Source organism: Brassica rapa, chromosome A09 (genome assembly GCF_000309985.2).
Source record: "Brassica rapa cultivar Chiifu-401-42 chromosome A09, CAAS_Brap_v3.01, whole genome shotgun sequence".
In the NCBI taxonomy this organism is placed as follows: Eukaryota; Viridiplantae; Streptophyta; class Magnoliopsida; order Brassicales; family Brassicaceae; genus Brassica; species Brassica rapa.
Genome location: NC_024803.2, coordinates 44635041 through 44660353, shown reverse-complemented (window position 1 = coordinate 44660353; position 25313 = coordinate 44635041). Strand labels below are relative to the sequence as shown.

The following is a 25313-nucleotide window of genomic DNA, read 5'->3' as shown; positions in this document are numbered from 1 at the left end:
ATAGTTTCAGATTATATATTTTCATATTCGAAATTTTTATAATTTTTTTTGAAATTTTTTTTTCGAATTTTTTTTTTTTTTTTGAAATTTTCTTTTTATAATTTAAAAATACTTTTTGAAACTATTTTTAAAATTTTTATTTTTTATTTTAATATTTATTTTTTATAAAATTTTAAACCATAATTCCAAAATCCCACATGTTAACTCTAAACCCTAAAGTTTGGATTAATTAATCCAAGGGTATAAGTGTATATTTACCTTTTTAATAAAACCTATTTTTGCGACTTTGAGTCTTGAGTGCTACTTTGGGAACAAAAACTTGGTTTGGTGCTATCCTAGTCTTTTTCTCTTAAAAAAATTAAAATTTTACAAGCATCCCTAGATCAATGTACTAAAGTGAAATAAAATCAAAATATCCTCATTTTTCTTTGGATTTAATAATATTTATTAACTTAACTAAAAATGTTTAGTCTTCAGCATTGGAGTTAGATAAAGCAAGAGCTAAATATGACTTTGTCACCGATTCCGCTTTAACATTAGACAAACGAGGAATAATCAAATGAACATAACTGAAATGTTATACTGAAATAGAGGATATCAAAATACGATGCCACTGACTCAGAACAAAAATCCTCATATTTTATTATGAATATTTTCTTATATTCCATAAAATTGTAATGCTCAGGTTTCATTCTTAGAATATGATAATTAAAATTACACTTTTCAAATGCATGCTTTTAAATATAAAAATGTAGATTAAAATTATATTTTCATGAAACAAAAGTTCTGCAAATTCATTAGATTTTAAGAAAGCTATACATTTAGAAATATTCATTAACATTAATGATATATTTACGTTTTAGTGACTAACCCGCCCGTAGTTTTATATATAGCAGAATTTTATAAGTAAATATATTGCTATGTTTAAATAATTTAGACTTCTTATTTTAGTAAATTTTATACGTGGTTTACGAATTTTAACCAGTTTTAATGGTGAATGATATTATAAATGATTTTTTTTTAAAAAGTGAATTTCTGAATTTAATGTATTTTTTTATGTTTGATTCATATAGTACATTTATGAGAAAATATGGAGAAATACACTTACATGAGATATTAATTTCTTTTGAAAAATACACTTTTGTATATATGAATTTACCAAATTTTCATATATGAATATTTAATATTATCATCAAATTTTTATCATCATAATTTATTTTATGTTTATACAGTTTCAAAATAATAAGATATTAAAAAAAACAAATCTTAATAATACCTACAGATATATATATATATATATATATATATATATACCTTTTTGAAAAAATTAAAAAAGAAAACAAACCTGCGTCTTCTTCATGATCATTCATCAGCCATTTTTGCAAAATATTTTTCACTTTTTAAATTCCATAGTTTCTTTTTCTATCATTCACAAATTTTTTATTCTTTATCCATACTTTAAGTGTAGTTTAAATTTCTAAGTTTACATAGTCTCTTACCCTTCAAATGTATGTTTGATCTCTGTAACTTTATCATCTCGCTTTTGATAGTTCTCTTAAGATTATGAATCAAAATTTAGTTTTTTTTATGACTTTAAAATCAGATTTAGGTTTCTAATTTTGCTTGTGTTTTTTTCTAAAAATAGTTTGATTTTTTGTTTTTGTTTTGTAAAGAAAAAGCATGCTGCATAGATCTGAAAATTTTGGAGCTTGGAATGAATAAGTAAAAGACATTAATTTTTATAGAGAATGAGAAATCGGGCGATTTATTTATATAAAATAAAAAAATAAAAGTGTACAAGATAAACTTCATGATAAAATCACAAACATCATAATTTATTTATTTTATAATAATAATGTTATTTTAAAATTCTTAATACTAAAATAATATATTTATCTCAAACTCAGTTTTATTCCTAACATAAATGATAATAATATAATATTGATATTATTCATATTTCGAATTTGTGTTTTATTTATTCAAATAAAAAATATGGATAAAATTTCTTTTTACATTTGATAAAGTGTAGTATTAAAAAAATAAATTATAATTTACAAATTTCAAACTATTAATAGAGTATTTTCAAATTGTCCCTACATTTATTTAAATAAAATATAGACTATACTTATAAAGTTTATGAAAATGGGATACAAAATATTTAAAAATTTTGTAAATTTTTTAATATTTTTTTATCAACAGATTTTTTTATAATTAAAAATAAAATAAAACAGTTTATAGGTGAAGTTGTTTATATATATATATATATATATATATATTATATAAGATGTGATATCTTAATGATGCCAAAATTTTAATTAGAATTAAATGAAATATGAATTTATTAGAGATGGTCCAATTTTAAAACAAAAATCACACTTGAATAGAAATTATGATTTATATTTTAATAAAATAAATATCATTTAAAAAAAGAAGGAGATTCTTGTCCTTTTTAGATTGTAGATGATCTGCACCATAATGATCATCTATATTCATCATATGTTCTACATATTCTGCTGTTTAAATAATTTTTTTTACTATATATATATCTTATAGACATGAATCAAATTAAGGTTTTTGATAGAGTGAAAACTAAAAATCTAATATTTTCTCCCAAACCGAAGGCTTAGCCGTCAAGATTTTTGTGAGATGGCTTCACCACCGTTGTTAGCCTTAGCCCAATCTCCTCCTCGTTGCTGGTCCGAGCTTCCTCTAGATCTGATGCAACTGATTTTCGAACGCCTTAGCTTTACTGATTTCGAAAGAGCTAAATTGGTTTGTTCATCTTGGCAAACTGGTTCAAGACAATCTAAGCCAAACAATAAGATCCCTTGGATGATTTTACTCCCCGAGGAAAAGAGTTACTGTCTCTTGTTCAATCCTGAAGATAGAGAAGAAAAGCTCTACAAAACTGGCGACTACTTTTCAAATAATATTTATTGTATGGCGACTTGTAGAAGCTGGCTTTTGATGGATCCTAGTTATGAAAACAAGGAACACCCTGTTTATATTTTTAATCTCTTAACCCGCGAGAGGATCAATCTACCTCTTACTACACCAGAACGACTTTACTCCGCCATATTGTGGATAGACGATAAAACCAAAGATTACCTTGTTATAGGAAAAACTCTGGCTTATGTAAAGAAAGGTTATAACTCGTGGAAACAAATCTCGAATGGTATCCAAAACCAAGAAGACATGGTATTCAAAGATCACAAGCTCTATTTTCTCACCAATGATGAACTCCATATTTTCGACTTTTCTGGTGAATTTCCGCTACAACTTTCCAGAGCTAGCCTAGGAGGAGGGGGACGCGTGGATAAAATATTTAGCTTCAGGATGAGATTCCCTGGAGTTCCATGGTATGTCCAAAAGGTTCGCAAGAAGAAAAATGTGGTTCTCACTGTACGAGGAGATGTCTTAATTGTTAAGAGCAAAAATCCTGCTATGTCCGAGACATGGACCTTTAAAATCTTCAAAATGGATTCATCATCAAAGGGCTTGGAGGAAATTTATTCGTTGGGAGATGAGGCGATTATTTTGGATTTGGGTATTACAGTGCTTGCTAAGGACCAGGAAGGCGTCATTAGTAACTCTATTTACTTCACTGATGAAGAGATACATTGGTACGCCACTGAAATCTTTGTATTCAATCTGGATACCAAAAAGGTTGAACAACTACCACCACTAGTTTCTTCATGTGCTTCATTCTCTAGAGCTCGTTGGTTCTTACCAAGTTTCAGGATTGATTGATGATCCCTATCTATAGGTGTTTCTCTTGGTTGCTTTACTAATAACTAGCATATAATTTCTGGAAGTGATTTTATTTTGGGAAAATTGCCAAAAGAGAACAAAAAAATCAGGTTGTTGTCCCTTTAGTATAAAACTAATTTTGTCTAGTTTTTCTCTTTTTTAGCCTTTGTATTTCTGAAAACTAATGAAATAAATAATTTTATGAATCAAAAAAATTATTAAAAATATAAACAATTAATAAAACATCCATATACACAAGCTGGTAATTTTCTTTTGCTCAAAAACTTGGTAAATAAGATTATTAAAATACGTTCTACTAAAAGTAGAATGCGTCTTCTATGAAAAATGGTATAGTAGAAAACGATTTCTAAAATAAACACGTTCATCTACTTCTTTTAGAACGTTCATTTTACTATTTACTAAATTTCTAAAAAAGAGGAATGCACATTCTACTAATCGTAAAAGTATCCACTTTCCTTCCAAATGCATCTTCTACTTTTATAAAGTATTCTAAATTTCGAGGAATGTGTTTTCTACAATGTAATCTTACGTCTACTCAAAGTAGAAAGTGTATTCAGAATTTTTATCATTCTTCTAAACTTTTAGAAGTCGCCTTCTACGGATAAGAATACTTGGATTTTTGCGAAAATTAATGAAATTTCAGTTAAGAAAATATTCTAAAAATCTCTTAGAAATATTTTAACTTTCTAAAACGTGTTACGGTCGATTTTACTTGAAAAATTTAAAAAAAAACGATTATTCCTTCTCTTCTTCATCAATCTATGGTTTTTCCATAGTTTTTCTTTTGATTCTTCTCACAAACTCTTGTTCTCTATGATGCATATCTATACCTCTTTTTTTTTCGATTGCCTTTCAACTGTTTTTTACCTTTTTTCCATTAACTTTTTTTTTTAAAATTCAAATTAACTTTTAAATTGTGTTTAATTAGATTAAATATAGGGGTAGTTTTGGGATTATGAGAAAAAATATACTATTGAGACAACTTTATGTTGGTTTTATACTAAAGGGACAACAACCTTGTTTTTTTGTTCTCTTTTAGCAATTTTCCCTTTTATTTTTAAGTATAAAAAAATATTAATAACTGTTCTTATATGAAAAATTAACAAATGTTTTTGAATAATTCAAGTGGAACCTAACGAAATAAAAAAACATATTGATGAACAAGTGATTTTCCATTTGAAAAAATCATGGTGAGAAAGTTTTAGGTGAGACTGACAAGTAGAAAATTGATCGAACAGTTGGTACTTTTAAGCGTTTTTCTTTGTTTTATTTCTCAGACTTATGTTTACTATTTTCTACGATTATTTCAGTTATTGGATTTATGGATTTATTTTGTATTTATATGAAAATCGACTTTCAGACCTTTTTAGAGATTTTGAGATATAAGTTGTTGATTAGTAACACGCCGGTCTCGAGTGTTGATGAGACGTGTGTTACATTTTGGTATCCTTATACTATTCTAGATCAAACACGCTTAATTCAGAAGTTCTAAAAAAATATGTCCCTAAAAAATAAGTGTATTTTTGTGATATACGTAGTCAAATCAATTATCTTAAACATTTTCATATATCACATACCGGGATGTTATAAAAGCCTCATCAAGGTATATGCTATTACAAAGTCTAGTTATAAATTATATAACCTCATCTAAACAAAGATTATCGAAATTGTGTGTACCATGGCTAAAAAACGAAGATCACAGGAACGAGATTGACTCCTTAATCAGTATCTCCTCCTTCCACAATTAATGGCAAAGACAAGGAACGAGAATGACTCCTTACTGGAAAATTTCAGTTTACCAATTAAAAAGGTCACGTGGCATATTAATCACCGGCCAAAGTCTCCGAGAACCTCGGCGACTTGCATGGTAAAAATCAACGTACACCAAAGAAACTACATTGACGAAACAAAACAACATACACAATTGAAGACAACAAAGAAACAAAAAGACACACAAAAGGAGAAGAGAGGAAACGAGAACAAAAAAATAAAACAATCCTCTCGTTCTTCCCTTTTCTCTCTTCATCTCATTGTCTTGTTTTTCTTTATCTAACTAAAATACATTTATAATAAATCACAAAAATATGAGTTCTAGTAAACTTAAACGAGCAATAGGAGCCGTGAAGGACCAAACAAGCGTCGGTCTAGCCAAAGTCAACGGCCGAAGCGCTTCTTTATCAGAGCTTGACGTTGCCATCGTCAAAGCCACTCGTCACGAGGAGTACCCAGCGGAAGAGAAGTACATAAGAGAGATTCTTAGCCTAACTTCTTACTCACGCAACTACATCAACGCATGCGTCAACACGCTTTCTAGACGTCTTAACAAAACCAAATGCTGGACCGTTGCTCTCAAAACCTTGATTCTGATCCAACGTCTCTTAGGAGAAGGCGATCGAGCCTATGAGCAAGAGATCTTCTTCGCTACTCGCCGTGGGACAAGGCTTCTCAACATGTCTGACTTTAGAGATGTTTCTAGGTCAAACTCATGGGACTACTCTGCTTTTGTAAGGACTTATGCCTTGTACCTCGACGATAGGCTTGATTTGAGGATGCAAGCTAGACATGGGAAACGTGGAGTTTACTGCGTTGGAGGAGATACCGTGGATGACAAGCAAGATAAGCCCGAGGCTGATCTCTCCAAGGCTATAGTGGTTAGGTCACAACCTACCGCGGAGATGAAAACAGAGGAGATATTCACCAGAGTACAGCATTTGCAGCAACTTCTTGACCGTTTCTTGGCTTGTCGTCCAGCAGGTACTACAAATACAATCCGACTTATGCGATTCACACGAATAGAACATTTTCAGCAATTTCTTAAAATTTCCTAGGGTGGCAAATCAGTTATAACCAAAACGATTTTATTAAAATTTGATTAACGCTATTCAAATCGGTTCAAACCATTCGATTAAAATTGGTCTAAATCGATATAATTAATCAGAATTTATTTAATCAATTAATAATGTTAGTGTAAATCCATATATTTGTCTAATTTATATTCTCTAATTTTTATAATTCATAAAATAATTTTATAAATATAAAAACTAAAATATTTAATATATAATATATATATCAATACTAATTAAAGTGTAGGCTTCACTAGACCTCAAATAATCCGTCTAGTCATAGTCACGCTTTAACAATTTATTCAACATTGTACAAAATAAACAACTTACATCACATCCATTTGTTTTCTTGTTCTATGCTATGTTCATTTTGTAACAAGTTATGTGCATAAACAGGAAGCGCGAGGAACAATAGAGTTGTGATTGTGGCTCTGTATCCGATAGTGAAGGAGAGTTTTCAGATATATTATGATGTGACAGAGATAATGGGTGTTTTGATCGAGCGATTCATGGAGTTAGAGATTCCTGATTCGATCAAGGTCTATGACATTTTCTGTCGTGTCTCTAAACAGTTTGAAGAGCTAGACCAGTTCTATTCCTGGTGTAAGAACATGGGTATCGCTAGGTCTTCCGAGTACCCAGAGATAGAGAAAATCACGCAGAAGAAGCTTGAACTCATGGATGAGTTTATAAGAGACAAAACCGCTTTAGAAGAGACCAATAACTCAAAATCTGTTAATGAGGAAGATGATGATGAAGCGAGAGAAGAGGAAGTAAATGAGGAGCAGGAAGAAGATATGAACGCCATCAAGGCCTTACCTGCACCTCCACCAAAAGAAGATGAAGAAGAAAAAACAGAGGAAGAAGCAGAGGAACCAGTGATAATAGAGGAGAACAAGAAAGAAGAGGTTGCTGATTTGCTGGATCTTGTGGATATAAGCAGCGGTGAAGCTGGAGCAGCTGGAGATAGCTTAGCATTGGCTTTATTCGATGGGCCTTACGCGAGCGGTTCAGGTTCAGAGTCCGGTCCTGGATGGGAAGCGTTTAAGGATGATGGAGCAGATTGGGAGACGGCTTTGGTGCAGTCAGCTACAAACTTATCAGGACAAAAGACTGAACTCGGAGGAGGCTTTGATATGTTGCTTCTCAACGGAATGTATCAGCATGGAACTGTGAACGCCGCAGTGCAAAACTCGACGGCTTATGGAGCTAGTGGAAGTGCAAGCAGTATGGCATTTGGTTCAGCAGGAAGACCAGCAGGTTTGGAAAGAAACATTACTTTGCTCTGTTTACTCTGTTTTCATTTGCATTCTACTAATTTACTATGATTACAGCAACAATGCTGGCACTTCCCGCACCAGCAACGGCAAATGGAAGCAGCAATGGGCCGGTAGTACCGATGGATCCATTTGCAGCTTCCTTGGTGGTTGCGCCGCCAGCTTATGTGCAGATGAATGAGATGGAGAAGAAACAGAGAATGTTGATGGAAGAACAGATTATGTGGGAACAATTCTCAAGAGAAGGAAGACAAGGACACATGAATATAAGCCAAAACCAAAACCAGCCTAATTACTCTTACACACCTCAATATTGATTCTGTCTGCAGCCTTTTTTTGTCTACCATTATTCATCTTGGTCTTATAGATCTGCTTATTGTCTTACTCTTTTTGAAAATTCAAACATTTACATGTTTTCTGTTCTGTTCTTGGTTCAATACCATAGGGCATGAGGTTTGCTTCTATAAGTAACTGTAATCTCTGATTTATCTTTACAAGATAAACTTAAATACTATATGTTTTGATATTACAATCATGTTTCATGTCCCTTGTATGAGCTCTAGTGCTTCACACCATAGCTTCTGTTTGATTTGCCTGCAAAAACAGAGAATTTTAATTGATATTTATACTCAAATGTCTTGCTTAAGAAGTTATCTTGTTGGCTGAAACGTTTTCATTCTTACAGAATTGAAAGCATGGCTGTTTCATTACAGGATCATCTTTGATCTCTGGAGGCTCCTGACCAAACATCATCTTACAGCTAAGATCATCAAAATCTGTGGAGAAACACTCAAGAAAAATGTTAATTAGTGTTGTGACATTTTAAAAAGGGAATGATTGCTTGTGTCTTAAGTCAAATCATTGACTTCTTAAAAAAAATAATCACCCATCATTATACATCTTGGAGACTTAATGGGTCTACTTGTAGTTAATTGTGTCCTTAGTGGTGACTCAATGGGACCCTTTAAGATGATATAAAGCTTCCACAAGTGAGAAGTGCAGGCTACTATTTTCACCATATATTAAGTTTGATTTCAACTGCTTTATTGAATGCTAAGATCTTCTTGTTTTAGTGATTGCAACTATATAATAAAGAGAATGATATTTTGAGTAGTACCAGGCATCATGTAGATAGGCATTCCAAGTGAGTTTTTTATGAAGATTTGTGATGGGATTTTACAAAGGTGAGTGCACATACCAACACAATTAGTCTGCTCAAGAAACCTACAAAATTTAACAACAGTTAAAAGACATTATTAACAGACTAAATTCAGTAGTGAAATTAGTGTTGTTACTGGTGGTTTATGTTATGTAATGATTGTTTATGGAAGAATGATTTTGATTTTTTTTGTCTCACATTAAGTGATCAGATGGGACCAAATAGAGAGATTACACTTAACCTGCACTTCTTTATGAACACCATGCTCTTCTCTTTCTTTCCATTAACCTCAGTCTCCCTCACCTTTTCAATAATGTTCCCAAATTCAAAATACTTCCGTTTATTAGAACTAAAAAACAAAGGCAAAGTTTAGGATCTTTGAGGTAATGAAACAGTTTATATCTTACCTCTGAAGGTCCAACAAGCCACGCGAAAAACACTGTGGTGAATAGCGCGAACATCTCTCTCGATAGTTTCGAAGGTGGTAAAAGCATTTTGATCTGTAATTTTAGCAAGAAAATGTTACTTTTATTAATTTCTCATGACTAGTTGATCTTATAAATCCATAAGAACTTACCAAGGAGAGTATCACTGCTGGAAATGCTCTGTCCAAAGCAACAAGAACAAGCTCATGCTGTTGCTTGATGTCTAAGTTACCCGCAACCCTAGTTGCCGTGTCCACTAAGCTATCATAACCAGTACTCTTGCTGCTACTACTACTCATCCCTGAAAAAAGTATCTCATACCTCTATCTTATGTGAACTAAATGAGCAAAGATTCAAAGTATAGATGTGAGATACGAACCTGCAGTGTCTTGAAGAGTCTTTGATAGATAATTAATGGCAATTTTCGACAAGAAGTTGTCTTCATTGCTTGCATTCTTCTTTTTCAATAGTTCCGTTCCTGATGTCTCTTTTACAACCTTGAGTTCTCCAGAGTAGGCTGGCTTTGAGCTGAGAGTTGCGGAAATGCTTGAACGTCCATAGCGAGTGCGTGTATCGTTGAGCCGGATTGTGAAACCAATGATCTTGGTCTGAGAAAGTGATAACTTAGTGTTCATCATTGGTCTTATGGAAGAAGTAAGAACATAAGGAGAGAACTCGTTGCAGGTTCTTTTTATTTTTCTGAGGCCAATAATCAACGGTTCCCATGTCTATATATAGATAGGAAACATAAATGACAGATTTGCCCTCGGGCGTGTGGTGCATGAGAGTTTGGATAGTCTCCAGACAATTAACACACGCGCGAGATGTGCAGCTGGGAATGGGATAGCCTATAATGGGCCTCACCGTTACACAAGCCCATATTAATAATTGGGAAAGAAAACTGAAAAACCAATTCATCATGGCTCGTTAGAACTTATTTGACAAACCATGTTTTTGTATCTATAATCAAGAGCAAAAAAACAAATACATTGAAGCAAAAGATGAAGAATACAGAGGTTACAAACAATACAACAATTGCAGAGATGGGGCTGTAAATACTAATATGCCCAGCTTCTGCAACGAGTTTTCAAGAAGAAGAAAATAATATTAAGTGAAACAAACGCCGCAAAAATACAATACTGTACACAGTAGTACACAACACTCCCCTGTAAAGCTTGTAATCTTCCCATCTATTTACACAAATCCTTAAACCAAACCTTTTCTCCTTCCCAATCTTGAAAACTCCTTAACCGAGAATGTCTCGCCTCGCTCTCTTCCTCTTAGCCTGCAAGTCAGTGATGTAAGAGATTCAACAGAGCCAACACCTTTGTTCAGACTTTGTTCTGCTTCCTACTATGTGGTCCTGTCTTGAAGTCCCCTTCTCCGGTTCTACCCAAAGGGGAATGACTGGTCTCCGCTTTACATCCTATACCTATGAAGCCTGTTTCATTGAAGCTTGTTTCAGTGATGCCTGTTTCAGTGATGCCTGTTTCATTGAAGCTCTTAATGTCTCATCTGGTAATGTCCATGAAAGCAGCTGTCCAGCTGAATCGCCGCTCAGTAACTGCTTAAGGTCGCTCGTGAGATGGAGAGCGGTGACCGCTTGCTTATGGAATTTCAACACCTTATGTAGAATCAACTTGTACTCTGGCACTTGATCACCCAAATTCAACCCTCCTGTTCTGTTGCTACTACTCGTTTTGCTCTCGGCACTCAACGGATCAGTACAATGTATCATCCGCCATATTTTAACTGCTCCACTCTGATGACCAGTTACATACCAGGCTGTTTCAAGCCAGTCGGAAGATGTCGAACCCGTTACAGATAATACCGAATCAGATGGTAACTGCGATGTGTTGGCCACAGCAAGGCAATCGCCATTGATGCTCCAAACCGCAAGGACAGTGCCGGCAGCAGTTACAATTTCCCCGGTAAGGTCATTGATGTAGATTGCTGTGATGGGAACTGGGAAGTTAGGAAGCTGTCTCACAAAACTCAACGAACTGAGATCCCATATTATAACTGTGCAGTCATCAGACCCACTCGCAATCATCATGTACGGTTGGCTTACGCGTAGACACGTGACTGTAGCTGTGTGAGCACATAGGGCTTTCTCTAACCGTAATCGTCGCGAGCCACGTGGCCCATCCTTGCTCACTCTCCACACGCAAACTAGACCATCTTCTGCTCCAGTGACCACAATGCGTCCATCGTGACTAACACCAGCACACTGGATCTGGTTGCTTTCGTGGAGATTCTCATGAGTTGATAGCAGTTTGTCCTGATCATAGCTCATAAATCTCAAGCTTCTGTCTGGGAAACCCCACGTTATGTATTTCGTATAGCCACTGGGTTTCAGGAAGCAGTTAGCCCCGGCGACGAGCACCTTGTCGTGCAAAGTAATGATCTGGCTTATAGAAGATGAACATTTACGCGTCTCGTGAGGAACTAGATGCGTCGAATGTTTCAGAGGGTGGAGAGGGATTTTTCGGTCTGTTCTCCTTTTGACATGAGGTTTCTGGAATAATTGCTTCGGAGTTTGCCCAAAATGATTAATCTGCGCTAGTATGGAAGCTTTCATTGCGGGATCGGTAACTGCATCGATATCAACATTTCCCTCGTACGTGTAATGATAGAAAACATTTACAGCTTCTTCTGCAGCCTGTGAATAAACATTCCAATAAAGAAGGATTATATAACATGATTTCTGCATTCTACTTGGCTAGAAGCAAGAGGAAAATGTTGTCTAATGTACCTTTCCTCTCTGTTTGTACCCAAAGATGAGATCTATCCAATGATGCAGATTCTCTGAGACGTAATCTGACTCCAACGCTTCTCTGTGCTTGAGGATGAACTCACGAACGCTACCTCTAGCCCACGGAGGCAGAAAGACTTCACCAACCTGAATTTATGCAGGAGAACTATCCATATCAAAACATGAAAGGAAAATAGTACATTCAAACGCGATTAAAAGAACTAGAATTGGCACAAACCCTCTCTCCTGACTGTTTTTCACCCAAATCAAGGCTGAATCTGTTTTCCAAAAACTCGGGCATGTAGAAGAATTCAGGAATGAGTTCTTTTACATCTGAAGTATTTCCCTTTCCAGATGCACTTAGCCAAGTTTCTTTTATACTATTGAAGAGTCTATCAGCATGATCAAACTGACCGCCCTGCAGCTTCTGGTTTTCAGCACTGAACGGTGGGAGGCGAATAAGGTAAAACAGGACAATTCCAGCACTTGAATAATGAGAACCATAATGAAATTTTGGAACCTCAGGATCATCCCAGCTCTCATATCTGCAATCAAGGAGGTAAAAGGGAATACATGATAAGCAAAGGTTGAATAGAATTATGCTATCGTGAAACCATAACTACTTAACATGAAAAATTTAGATGTATGACGAACCGTTTCCTAAATTCTTCTTCTCCTTCAGGTGTCTGGCAACCCATTGGTTTATGAAGCTTGCGGAATGTTTTGGGATCTGACAAATCAAGACTCTCACTATCATAATCTGCGAGAACCCAAGGAAATACTGGATACTGCGTCAGATCACTGTATCCACGTCCTGCTAGGGTATTGAGATGCATTAGGTAATGGAAATTGCTGATTTCCCCATTTTGCCATCTTTTTGAGAATGAATTCGCCATTAATCTGAAAAGGCGGCTTCCCTCATTACTTTCCTGTTTTGCTGATCCTGAAATGGTTGTGTCGAGCCTGGGAAAAATAAAGATATGCATTAATGTTAAATCAGTAGCGAGGAACAAAAGGAAACGAGATGAAAAGAACGATGATACCGTACATGCTGTTCCTTGGAAGATTCATGGCAACCAGATTTTTGAAAACTTCTTCCCTCTCCTTCTTGTGGAACACGAGGAGATCATTACATCCATCCATACTAAAGATCTCAATGGCAACCGGACGTAGCTGGTAATCACGTTTTAAAATTTCATGAACATTATCAAGCTTCCACATACGCCAAGGATGCGGCAAGTTGCCAGTCGTGCCCATTTTTTCTTTTCCCCAAGCACCACCACCATATGCCCATGCTCTTCCCCCTACAGCTCCCGTTTTCACTGCTGTCGTCCATGATGTGCTAGACTTAGACTGGAAATCCAGGCTTCCAGAGACATCTTTTTTCACACCCAACGCTTGATCAATAACAGATAACTCATCTTCGCATTCCTTCTCACAAATACACCCATCATCGTCAATATAAAAGTTTTCTATCACATACAGACAGAACTCCCCTATTAAGAAGATTCCATCATGCTTGTCGAGATCAACAACTCTCTCGCAGTTGTATCTGAACCTAATCTTTTCAAGATGCTCCAGATATGGCCTGATCAAATACTCACCATCATCATTCAGTTCCTTCTCTGATTTTTCCTCCGGGCCTTTCGTGTCATCCATTTTAGCAGAAGATGAATGTCTTGGAGAGCCAGTCTCAGATTTTGCATGGGTGTTGTCTGTTATTGGCACAGATGCTGTACTAGATTTGGCACCAAAGTCAAGAGCAGAATGAAGACTTGCTTCGTTTGTACTGCTAGCTCTATCATCATTCCATCCATTTCTGGCAGAAGCGACATCTTTAAAATCATCCGACTCTTTCAAAAACGACTCATCATAAAGTTCACTGAGCAGGAAAGCTGGATCAGAATCCGTGTCAGAAATAACTGGCCCATCTTCATTTTTGGCTTTGGGAAGCTCAATTTCTCCAAGTTCCAACTTTCCATCAAGAACATTCTGCATGCTATCAATTTTTAGCTTACATCGTTCAAGCTTTTTGCGCATTCTGTACGGACCTTCAATCGGACAGAGCTGCCATTCGGGATCTTCAGAACCATTGGATTTACGCATTGGGAAGATTCCACGCTCATGCACAAGCTGCTGGAGATGAGTTTGCCACTCGCTCTCAGCATGAAGTATCCAACCATATTTGTTTTGTCGAACAACTCTAAGCTCAGTAGACATGGCATCACGCAATACTTCAAGCGCATATCTCCGCTCATTCAACTGATCCCAGTGTTTTAGGTCCAATTTCGACATATCTCGTGCTTTTCTCCCCATCTCTCTCTTCCGGCGACTTTCCATCCCCTTTATCCTGACACCAGGAAATTTTGCTGAGCCAGCTATGTACTGTACCCACATTATTGCAGCACACTGCTCCAGTACTTTGTTAATAATCTTCTCCGAGCTTTCAAGCCACTTAAAGAATTCTGGTAGATTCCCAGTCAACAACTTATCAAAACCGCCATGTAGAACATCAAAGTTTTGTCCTTGGTTTGGTTTAGTGACGAGCAAATCCTCAAGGGCAGATCTTCGGTGCACCAGCAAATATTTGACAATATCAAGTGACATGTTTTGCACACTCTTTCTCTGGTCAAGGACCAGGGAGATTAAATTCACACACAGACAGCAATTCAAATCAGTATCAAGATTGCTTGGGCAGAATATGATTCTCCTGTTTGCGACCAACAACTGCAGAACTGTTGAGATGTCAATCCCATGTTCATCAACAGCTGGATTCGGAGATGGCCTCTTCTTGGATTCGACAAGTAAACCCAGTTGTGATAACAGTTCCTCCTCTCCAATAGTTATCAAGAACGATGGCAGGAAACAATATAGTATCATTCTATTTGTGTTCTTCAGGATTGAGTGTACATAAGCGTCAAGCTGCCGTGTTGCTCTTCCAAGGGATAACAAACCTTTCCCTGAGGGAAAGACTCCTTCAACCCTACCATCTTTGTTAGCTAATTGCAACATCGACAACAAAAACTCAAGAGCTCTAAGAACACCAGTGGGGTGAGGAAATGCACCCATATACACACGGTCCACTATCATCCAGCAAAACGTATCCAAGTTCGCAGACCATTTGGTCTTGTCCAGCTTCTTCTCGTCCTCTTCATCATCACGCAAGAGACGCCTTTCAAGATAGTTCATGACTCTGCTAAGGCACAAGCCTTGAAAAACTAGCACACTTTCAGGATCAACATAGAAAGGAACCATTTCCAATATGCTTTCCAGAACCGGTACAGCTTTAACCTGTTCAGTCACTAAGTCAGCAAGTACCTCTGCCATAAAATCTAACACGGCACTCGCTCCGGCAGAACAAGGCCCGCCACCATAGCCAGTTTCATCTATTTCGAGGAGAAGTTTTGGGCTAACTGTAAAGAAGGCACTGACAGCAGAAGACCCGTGGGAGCCTGACTTTCGTTCTGAAGATGCATCAACTTCATTAACAGATACATATGATTCAAGAAAAGGAGAACCCACTGTAGAACTTTTAGATTCATTATAGTTAGAGCCTAGCCAGGATGCAAGTGCAACAACCGGAGATGGTGATGGAGTGAATGAGACTTTGAGGCCTGATTTTTCAGATAAAAGGGGAGACTCGATCATAGGGAAAGATGCAGAACTCTGAGAATCTGTTGCCTGAACTTGACTTGCATTCCCTTTGCGATCGTGAAAATCCTTTTCACTTGAAGGTGATGCATGGCCGACATGATTACCTTCTTGTTTCTTAACATCTTCAACACCTTGAAATAATTTACTTGCGTCCTGTGGTGGTGGTGTAAGAATGTTCTCCATCTTATCTCGAACCACATAATTTGCTGATAAAGGCATTTCTTCAGAGCTAAGACTGACCTGCCCTTGAGGGAAACTTCCAGCACTGATGGAGGTTTTAGCGGACTTATCCTGGTTATGAGGCAAGCTAAAGAGAGTTCCTTGTGAGCCGTTATCGTCATCATTTGTATGCTTCTCTTCTGCCTTCACAGAGAGCTGTTTCGCCATCTTCACAGCATACGCAGCCCTACAGCACGAAAAAACCTTTAGGCGCAAATTATGCAAATAATATCTAGCAGGTTACGCTATCCAACATCATGAAAATATCCTAGTCTTATCTTAGACCCTCTGAAATTGAGCAAGAGATGACACGTTAAACATATTACAGTCCACATTTAGTATATTCATCGACTATTAGATCGATGCCGGAAATCATTTATTTTCAAAAAGCCCAAAAGAAAATCATCAATATTTAGTAGGTGGTGAAAATTATATCAATAGGTCTGATGATGCCAACCTGACACAGGAAAAGTAAAGATCAGCACAATTTTCAACGAAGTCTGCACGCCTGCAAGCAGCAGAGAATTGAGGGCACATCTTGGAAAGGTCAACCATGAACCGGAGAACAGACGTCGCAGCAGCAGGAGCTGATGCTTCGCCACCCATCAAACGTGCCGCATACGTTTTGTGCATCAAAGCTTCCCCTTGAAGCTCCCCAGTCATTTCTGCCCCCTCTACAAGCTCTGCTACAAGACTGGCACTGACCTGAGAGAGATTTCCAGACTGGTGGGCGAGCATTGATTGCATGATCAACCTGTCATAAGTAGATCTAGCCATTCCTACCACCGAATCCAACAGATCTATGAATTTTAACTCCACATGGCTTCCATCATTCGGGACTAGGGCATGAAAGTCTAACATCCGAACCTCCGGTAGTCTTGGATGAACAGGTTTCCCAAAGATCAAGCAGAACAGTATGTAATATATGTCTGGGGAATCATAAAAGTTCTCAAGTACTCGCATCAGCGCCTGATAACCTCCACTTGTCCGAAATTTAAGGGAAAAGTTAGGAGAAGAAGCAAGAGAAACACCAAGAAGGGTCATGATCCATCTCATACTTGTAGGATGCACAGCTTCATCGAGGAAGTATGTTACTAATTTTGATGAGACTATCTTATGCCACAACTCCAGAAGTTCCTCTGCTTTTATTGTCACCTGGAGATCAATGAGCATTTCCAAAAGCATGTTTCTCACAATTACATGCTTTCCCATTGACTCGCGCAATAATGAGCTTCGTGACTTCACTTCAGGTGGATTAAATGTCATAATCACAAACCTAACCACATTTTCAAGCTCAGCACTCAAGAAGCCATCTTCTAAGATGCATCCAAGCAAAACAACTAATTTTTCCAGCACCGGAACTTCCACGTCACCTCTCTGAAGTGTCACTAACAAATGTTCCACCAGATTGATTCTTCGCAGAATTGTAAGATTGTGGTTCCTGTACCAATGCATTGAAACCAGATTTTCCAGAAAACCAAGTAAAGCAATCTGGATGGAAATAGGGGATGTTACCCAAAGGGTCCAGTCCAAGAGGACATGTTCAATCATATCCGCGTTGGATAAGACAATGCAGTTTGATGTTTCAACAGGGATATCGGTTTCAAACTCAGAAAGATGACTAATAGAATCCTTGGGAAGAGAAAAGTCATCCATATCCCCATGAGACCCAACTGAGGAACTTTCGTAGCGGAATCTCGAAAGACCAAGATCCTCATAGCTGTTTTCGAATACAGCCTCCGTATGTGTCATATTAATATGACTCTGTCCACTCTCCAGTTTCTTTGGCTCCGAAAACAAAGCCTCGCATGCAGCAATCTGGAAAAATATCTCCAAAGACGGCATATCAAATAGGGTCATTTTGGGACGCAAAAATAGTGCTAGTAGATGATATCCCCTGATGGTTTGCATATCTTTCACATTCTGAGGGTTTTGATGAAGCGCACAAGCAAGCAATGAAAGAGCCATATGTAGCATATCTCTAGATTCGGCAGCCTCGACAAACGCGAGTACAACAGCCATTCCTCCCACGGGGCGGATAGTATCGCCAATAACATTTTGTCTGCAGATACATACATTTCCCACCAGACGTCCAAAACGTGGTATTCCTACACCGTTTGAAAAAGCAGAATCAGTCAAACAACGTAACTAGATCAGATTAGAACGTACAAAAAGGAACTAGAGTATTAAAGGTCCCCGTATACCTCCAATTGGAGAAGCAGCCGCGGACAATGGGTCAACCAGATTAAGCAGGGAAAAACTTCCAGACGCACGGATGAATTCAGAGCATGTCCCATCAAATGCAAAAATAAGTTTCTTGCCAGGTAACTGAAAGGAAAGATTCCCCAACCTCTCAAGATCCCAGACAATTCCACTACCATCTGCACTAGAGTCTCCTTGTCTATTGCTTCCATCAACCTTTTGCCCATTGGGCAATGAAGTCAAATCACTGTCTAATGAGTCCAGGATAGCCATGCTCCCCCCACCACAAGCCTGATTTGGCACAAAGCGTAAGAGATCCGCATCCTGGAAAAGACCTTTGTACCCTCTACCAAGAATGTACATGAAACCAATGCAACCTGATGTGAGCACCTCCTCGAAAAGATAACACGAGCGTGTTCTCCATGTCAGATCACTAACTCTGGCACAAGTAGCTGGAGTTCCAACTACTACTTGCAAAGATTTTCCAACAGGCGATGGAGAGTACCCCAATTTACCCGTATGCCTTAGTTTCCCATCAAGATAGACAGTTGCAACACTAGCCTGGAAGAGCCCAGCAAGCGCATTCGGTTTACTATGAACAACAGCAAGGTGATGCCACCTGCCCTCTTCAATCTCCAATCCAGAAAACGACAATGAACTTGAATTGCTAGTGGCAAGGGTCAAAATACCATCCTCCTGAAAGTAAAGTTCTGCATAGAATGGACTTTCATTGCTTACAGCACTAACAGAAAACATCCGAAATATGTTCCGTTCGTGTTGTTGCGCAGTCGAGGTGCGCTTCTTTGATGAAGTGCCAAATTTGGATGCTTCTGGTTCTTTTTCTTGGGTTGTTAAGAAATTGCGAAACTGGAACCAACAAACAAATGAATAACCAGCAGCAGGAGGCCAAGATCTTTCTCCCAGAGACACCTGAACAGAAGCATGCCCAGTTTTGCTCATGTCCATCTCTACAAAAGGAGCCAGGGATAGATTTTCCAAGGCTGTGTCTTCCATGATAATTAGCTTTTCCATCATCCCAACTATTGCATGACCTGAATTCATAATCCTCATTTGCAAAACATATCTAAACAGCATTCGAAGCTCAGACGGGGACAATCTACACAAAGAAAACTACGTACTAAGAATACAGACAGAAAGAACAAATATGGCAACCTTCGAAATGAATTCTGAATATACTAAATATGCTGTAATTCGTACCTGTATGCTCCAAGAATTTTCACAATCTTCAAAGCATAAGAAAGAAATGGAGATGAACCCGGAAGAAAGGGGTAAATTATCTCCAACAGAAGTTCCACGCAGCCTGTTCAATTACAATTCATGAAGAACGAGAAAGGGGTGAGAGAGAATAACAGGGAAAAAACAACAACGACAGGGATCTGAAAATTGATTGAAGAATACCCCAAGAGGCGTGGTTCTTACCAACTGATGTGAGGTTTTCCTGATTGAAAGGACTGGCACGCGCAAGACATTCCAGAAGATTTAAAAGTTCTAGCTGCATTTTCGGACTAAAGAGCAACAATGAACGGATAAGAACTCTAACGGCACCTGCATTGTAGATTCTCTCCTTATCAGGATTGAATTGGCCTGATGGGGTTGTTACAATAAAGGTTGTCTTTTCACTTTCTGTTGTAGCAGCAGAGGCAGTAGATTCTGATGTCAAAAATGGTGGAACCACCACTTCAAGTGCAAGTTCTAACAACAGCTGTATAACCTGCCTTTCCAACTTAACACACAGTAATCCAGACTCCACCAAGAGATCATAAAATGTCTGAGACGTTATCACAGCGTGAAGTTTCATCCTATTAAGAGCATTCTCACAGACGGCAGCTGTCATAAGGCGAAATAGGTATTTAAACAATTTGATGTAAACCATCAAATCAGACTCATCCATGTTCTCTTTGTTCCCCTGGAAAGTATGAAGGGTCGTCAATAGAAGAGAGAAACCAGTGGCTTCGCCAAAGACTCTTTGGGCAGAACTATTGACACCAACAATTCGCCACAGAGCACCCATTGTATCACATTTGGCATCATCATGAAGCTTGTACTGATGGCCAGAAATACTAGTAACCATTCCACTCTTCAACAAATCAACAACAGCTCCTAATTCTTCATGATGGACCTGGTTTAAGAGACATTAAGAAAAGTAAGGATTTTGTCAACAATGTAAAATATACAATAGTGGCATCAGTGTAAATCCAATTCATCAACTTTGCAATATAATTTGCTGTGGTGTAACAAATCCAAGAAAAGGAGCGGAACAAATCTGTGTAAGTAAAACAAAGCTAAGTCTTGTTCGGAGTTTAGTTTACCTGTTTAGTGTCTTCCGTTATTAGACAAGATAAGACCCTCAAGACACCGGTTCGATGGGCATCCGATATCAAGAAAGGAAGAATAATCGTCACACCATTCGCCGCACGGAAAGATGCCTGATTAGCCTCAGCTTTCTTCAACAAAGAGATCAGGCAATCCCAACCAACAGTAATAGTGTCGTCAACTTCAAAGACAGGTAACTTTCCTGACCCAGATTCCATCAACTTTGGTGAAGAAATGATGGCATCTTTAGTATCTAAGTGCTTTTTGAAGCTACCTGCGCTAGGCTTCCGATCTGAATTGTTAGAGACTCCACTATACTGATCTGGACCCATAAGAAGCTTGTGCTGCTTCAAATCATCCTGTAAGACTTCCAAAACACCAACTTCACGTAGGACTTTCTTATATTGTTGATCAAACGATATGAGCTTCACAAAGAAAGAAAGTATGGTCTGCTTCAACTGAGATGTGATTGGCTGTTGCAATAAGCAACAAAGGGACAACAATTCTTGCTCTGGAACACAATTCACAACTGTGACAGCATATTCAAGAATTTTGAGGATTATATCTTGCAGCGAGGAAGGAAACCCCGCCATGTTGAGGACAAGTAATGGAACGGTCCTTAATTCCTGACACAATCTATAGTTTTCCACGTGGCTCGAGAATATCTTGAACATTCTGTTCAATACTTCTGCCTGAAGATCCTTATTCTCTGCCTTCAGGAAGATATCTTGCAGCATTTGGACAGCTTCCAGGTCTTTAACTTTACTACTTCCCTGTTCCCATGTTTCATCATATATACTATCAACAGATGGGGTTGGACTTCTGCTATGCCCAGTTGGCTTCGTTTGGGATGAACGTGAGGCCCTACTTATAGATGGCTCAGCTGGACCAGTCTGAGCTAGGGTGACAAGGACATCAAGCAACCTCGACAATGATGGAGAAAATTTTTCTGACGAAGAATCAGCATTTTCTCTACTTTTTGTATTTCCACCATCAGGAAACACTTCTGAGCCATCTGAACCACTATATTGATCGATAGATGAACTAGTGGACACAAACGTCTGATTCTTTGGCGAGGAAGATAGAACCAGGGCAAACTGAACAAGAAAGTGGTAACCGTGTGCATTACGTATGTCTTCCCTGAGCCTAACACCCCCAGCCTCTACAAAGTCAAAACTGAAAACGATTAGTAGCCATAGGTTAGAACAGCTTACATGTTATGTGACAACTGAATGTTATAATCTCTCGTTGCATTTTCCATATGGAGAATATGCTTAAGAATATATTTAGAGCGCTTATATTGGTGTAGACCATATTTACCAGGTCTGTATGATAATTCCACGCACTCAAGTAACAAGTCCACAATACCCATTGTGTAAGCTGAGTCACCACAATCTGGATCAAAATCTTTGACAGCCATCAAAAGAACCTTTACCTGCAGGAGAAGTCAGGAAATTATATGATTTGTAGGTTTGGTAGACTACTATAAGCAATTCACAGTAGAAAATGAAACCCTTTTCCAATGCCTTATTGGACTTAATCACTTCGTAATACTAAACTAAAATATACGCATACAACATTTAATTATCATTTGCTTTTATCCTTAATTTAATCAACGTAAATCTTCTGAAGGGAAGTTTTTGACCAAAGAAATTTAACATTAGCAAGAAAGAATTAACCTATACCCACGTAGAAAGCTTATTAAGTGTGCAGGCGAATCAATAAACAACACATAGGCAGTCTGCAAAATTTAATGTCATACCAGATGGTGCTTGCGTATATATCTTGATGTGCTCCCATTGTCATTGACTAGAAGAAGTCCAAGGATCTGGAGGAGACACGGAAGGGTGTTAAATGGAACTATAAGCATCAAGTTTCAACCGTCAAGCTAAAAAAGCCGTTCACAGAATTTTTTTCGGTTGGCAACACAATACTCTAAAACAGATGCACGAAAAATACCTGCATTGCATGTCTGTGAAGCTGAATGCTATGGAGAGGGACTAGGCCTTTTTTATACTGAGAGAAGACAATAACGGCGCCATTGGCAACCATATTGAAAAGCGACTCAAGAGAGTCATCTTCAATCAAACTCTGAGCGGCAGAAGGATTGCTTGCTAATCCTTTCATAATATGTACAATACTACCCTCCACCTACAAGAATGAGGGGTAAACTTTAGTTGTCAATATCCAGCTCAAAACAAAGTATTTGTTTTAGTCTTATTAGAATTTGGAACACAGTTATGGAAACAGAACCTCAAGTCGTCTAGTCTGAAGTACTTTATATCCAGCATCTTTGTCCACTGATTTCTCTTCCAAATCATTTGTTTTACTTTTGCTTAGTTCATCATATGCTAGAAGCGCACTGAAAACGTGTATAAGACAGCAGAATATCCCAGAATCCAGTAGAGATTGTTTATCGATTGGCTGAAAAGAACACATACAAGGCGTTTAGGAGGTAGCACATTATATATTAACGCATAAAAAATCCAGCATACTGGACAAATTGAGCTTTGTAAGCTTTTATGGAGTGCGTAAACTGGAAAAGGTAAAAAAAAAACTACCCCAGATACAAGTACTTCAACAGCAGTCAAAAGGTTCGCACCAGGACTAAATCCCTCCTGCAGGAAGAAATCATGTATTAAAAATAGAGAAGATAGGTTGGCATGTCAAGATGCACAACATTTAGAAAAAGGCAAACCTTGGTGACATCTGAAAAGAACCTTAATATTCTCTCTACATCCAATGACCTTGTCTTGCTGCCGATCTTCAACTTTTCAATATCTGTCACAAATGCTCTCCCGATGACAAAAGAGAATATATGTGTTTCTACTAACCTGAAACCAAAATAAATTTCTCAATATAGGTGATATTACCATATATGTGAGCTACAATCACAGAATATGAAGTACAGAAGAGGATCCTCTGGACAGGGGAATAACATGCAGGTTGAGAAACGTCTTTTTCTCCAAAACAATTCAAATGATGTGAAGACTCGGAAACACTTTAATTTGGTGCAAATGCATTTTTTTTTCTCTCGAAACAACAAAGCCCATTTCAACGTATATCCAACCAGAATGGGAGAAAGAGTATGGAATAGCTTACATTGTAACTAATTGATCTATATTAGCATTCCGCTTCACTAATCTACAAAACGTATCCACGGTGAGATTCAAGGCGGCTTCCTTCTCCTGTGTGACATATGAACGATTAGCATTAATTATTTTTAGTCTTTTGTAGGCAGATCATATACTATAAAAATGCCAAAAGAGGAACTGTTCCAAGATTACAGGTAAGACATTCTGTCAAAAAAAAAACACACAAGTATAGCAAATCATCAGTTTGGAATATCAAAGTAAAAACCTTTTCAGAGCTTGAAGAACGGAACTCTTCCCATGACCTCTTGAAGTCCAGTTCCAATTCATGGTGTTCTCTGCTTTCAAGAAGTGAAAAAGAGGATTACCAATTGTTTTACAACAATCAGTCAATAGGCTTGTACGACTGTCGTTGTGGCCAACATAAAGCTGATTAACTATTTCTACTAAACATGTAAAAGAAAAAGACTTATACATGTAAGTAGCAGCAGTCTCTGACTCTTATTTATCAATCCTATCACAAAACCTAGCACCACAAAAAGCAATCTAAAAGAGACTATCCACTTAGTTGATGCTGATTCATTTATAAAGCAATATAAAAGAGACTATCCACTTAGTTTGATGTTGATCACTTAACAAGCAATCTAATCGGGAACCACAGCCAGATCAAGCAGAATCCATAGCATACCTCGAAGGAGATGAGTTGAAGTCACTGCGAGAAGACTCGCCGGCGTGAGTAGTAGATAGAGGGGAGGAGGGAGCAGTTAGGTCAACGGAAAAAGCATCGGCGGTTGCGGAGTCAGGGGATTGAGCTAAACCGACCTTCTCCTTGATGTCCTTAAGCAATGTTGACCATTTCATGGTTGTCCACTTTCATCCGACGACGACGAGAGCAGACTCCTCCCACAGATCCGAGTCGAGTCGAGTCAGAGATCAGAAAGAAGCTCTCATCGCAAGAAAACAAATATTTATCCTAAAATGACGCCAATGGAATTTGAATTAAAGGAAAAAAAAAAAAGTCTTTGAGATCAAATTGAGCTGAAGGTACAATGTCTCAAATTAGGGTTTCTTGTCAAAGCAGAAAGATCTAAGATCCTTTGAATAATCCCTTGCACGATTTTGACAAAATAGGAAGAAAAGGAGCTTAGCACAGAAAAAACGAATTTTTTATTTTTATTTTAATTAAGTTAATGATTTTGATTTTTAGCTGAAAAGAAAAATCAAGTTTTCAATTTCTTCCGGCTTTCGTCGTTATATTTTTTTTTGTTGACGGCGTCTCTCCGCGCCTTGTTCATTCTCTCGTTGTAATTTCCAGTTTTGTTACTTTACTAGTCCTCTTGTTTTAGTTTTCTACTATTATGTGCCCACTGTAATTTATATTTCTATTTTGATCCGATTAAGACTTGCATTGCAATTTGCAACCCAACGACTACGAATTTTATGTAGAGATGGCGCAGACAATAAGCCAAGTCAAGCTATAAGAACATATAAGCACACTTTTAGATCTAATACGGGAGATTAGCAAAGGTTGACTTGTTATTCTTACTTTAAAATAATACACTTAAAATTTTAAATTTCAACA

At 37.5% G+C, this 25313-nt stretch overlaps 4 protein-coding genes across 4 annotated transcripts; 2 read left to right on the top strand and 2 right to left on the bottom strand.

Moving 5' to 3' along the window:
• The first annotated feature begins 71 nt into the window (after positions 1-71).
• Positions 72-5198, top strand: LOC103843712 (F-box protein At1g69090-like). The gene has a single exon (XM_033279334.1). The coding sequence runs from the start codon at positions 2647-2649 to the stop codon at positions 3748-3750; it is 1104 nt and encodes a 367-aa protein (XP_033135225.1). The 5' UTR covers positions 72-2646; the 3' UTR covers positions 3751-5198.
• Positions 5199-5855: 657 nt separating this feature from the next.
• On the top strand, positions 5856-8358 carry LOC103843710 (putative clathrin assembly protein At1g03050). Its single transcript, XM_009120470.3, has 3 exons — positions 5856-6525; positions 7011-7874; positions 7949-8358. Exons 1-3 carry the CDS (start codon positions 5856-5858, stop codon positions 8206-8208), a joined length of 1794 nt encoding a protein of 597 aa, XP_009118718.1. The 3' UTR covers positions 8209-8358.
• LOC103843711 (beta-carotene isomerase D27, chloroplastic) lies at positions 8354-10359 on the bottom strand. Its single transcript, XM_009120472.3, has 7 exons — positions 9855-10359; positions 9628-9776; positions 9458-9550; positions 9292-9353; positions 9009-9115; positions 8575-8667; positions 8354-8485 (listed from the first exon to the last, which is right to left on the bottom strand). Exons 1-7 carry the CDS (start codon positions 10111-10113, stop codon positions 8451-8453), a joined length of 798 nt encoding a protein of 265 aa, XP_009118720.1. The 5' UTR covers positions 10114-10359; the 3' UTR covers positions 8354-8450.
• An 87-nt stretch (positions 10360-10446) lies between these two features.
• On the bottom strand, positions 10447-24854 carry LOC103843709 (protein SPIRRIG). The gene is made up of 19 exons (XM_009120469.3): positions 24420-24854; positions 24000-24069; positions 23742-23827; positions 23338-23473; positions 23201-23257; positions 22893-23063; positions 22599-22790; positions 22402-22467; positions 21960-22074; positions 20636-21801; positions 19746-20445; positions 19524-19626; positions 18308-19422; positions 16561-18211; positions 13279-16290; positions 12885-13193; positions 12469-12775; positions 12231-12377; positions 10447-12137 (listed from the first exon to the last, which is right to left on the bottom strand). The coding sequence occupies exons 1-19, from the start codon at positions 24590-24592 to the stop codon at positions 10908-10910; spliced, it is 10806 nt and encodes a 3601-aa protein (XP_009118717.2). The 5' UTR covers positions 24593-24854; the 3' UTR covers positions 10447-10907.
• Between the last annotated feature and the right edge of the window lie 459 nt (positions 24855-25313).

Excerpts from the sequence above, each read along its gene's own strand:
- LOC103843712 (XM_033279334.1), top strand. The coding sequence starts at position 2,647 with ATGGCTTCACCACCGTTGTTAGCCTTAGCCCAATCTCCTCCTCGTTGC.
- LOC103843710 (XM_009120470.3), top strand. The coding sequence starts at position 5,856 with ATGAGTTCTAGTAAACTTAAACGAGCAATAGGAGCCGTGAAGGACCAA. Across the intron at positions 6,526-7,010 it reads CTTGGCTTGTCGTCCAGCAG|GAAGCGCGAGGAACAATAGA; the intron begins GTACTACAAATA and ends GTGCATAAACAG. Across the intron at positions 7,875-7,948 it reads TTCAGCAGGAAGACCAGCAG|CAACAATGCTGGCACTTCCC; the intron begins GTTTGGAAAGAA and ends CTATGATTACAG.
- LOC103843709 (XM_009120469.3), bottom strand. The coding sequence starts at position 24,592 with ATGAAATGGTCAACATTGCTTAAGGACATCAAGGAGAAGGTCGGTTTA. Across the intron at positions 23,258-23,337 it reads TCTTTTCAGATGTCACCAAG|GAGGGATTTAGTCCTGGTGC; the intron begins GTTTGCCTTTTT and ends TTCTTCCTGCAG. Across the intron at positions 16,291-16,560 it reads CTTTACTTTTCCTGTGTCAG|GGCTGCGTATGCTGTGAAGA; the intron begins GTTGGCATCATC and ends TTCGTGCTGTAG.
- LOC103843711 (XM_009120472.3), bottom strand. The coding sequence starts at position 10,113 with ATGATGAACACTAAGTTATCACTTTCTCAGACCAAGATCATTGGTTTC. Across the intron at positions 8,668-9,008 it reads GCCTATCTACATGATGCCTG|ATTTTGATGATCTTAGCTGT; the intron begins GTACTACTCAAA and ends GTTTCTCCACAG. Across the intron at positions 8,486-8,574 it reads ACAGCCATGCTTTCAATTCT|GCAAATCAAACAGAAGCTAT; the intron begins GTAAGAATGAAA and ends CTGTTTTTGCAG.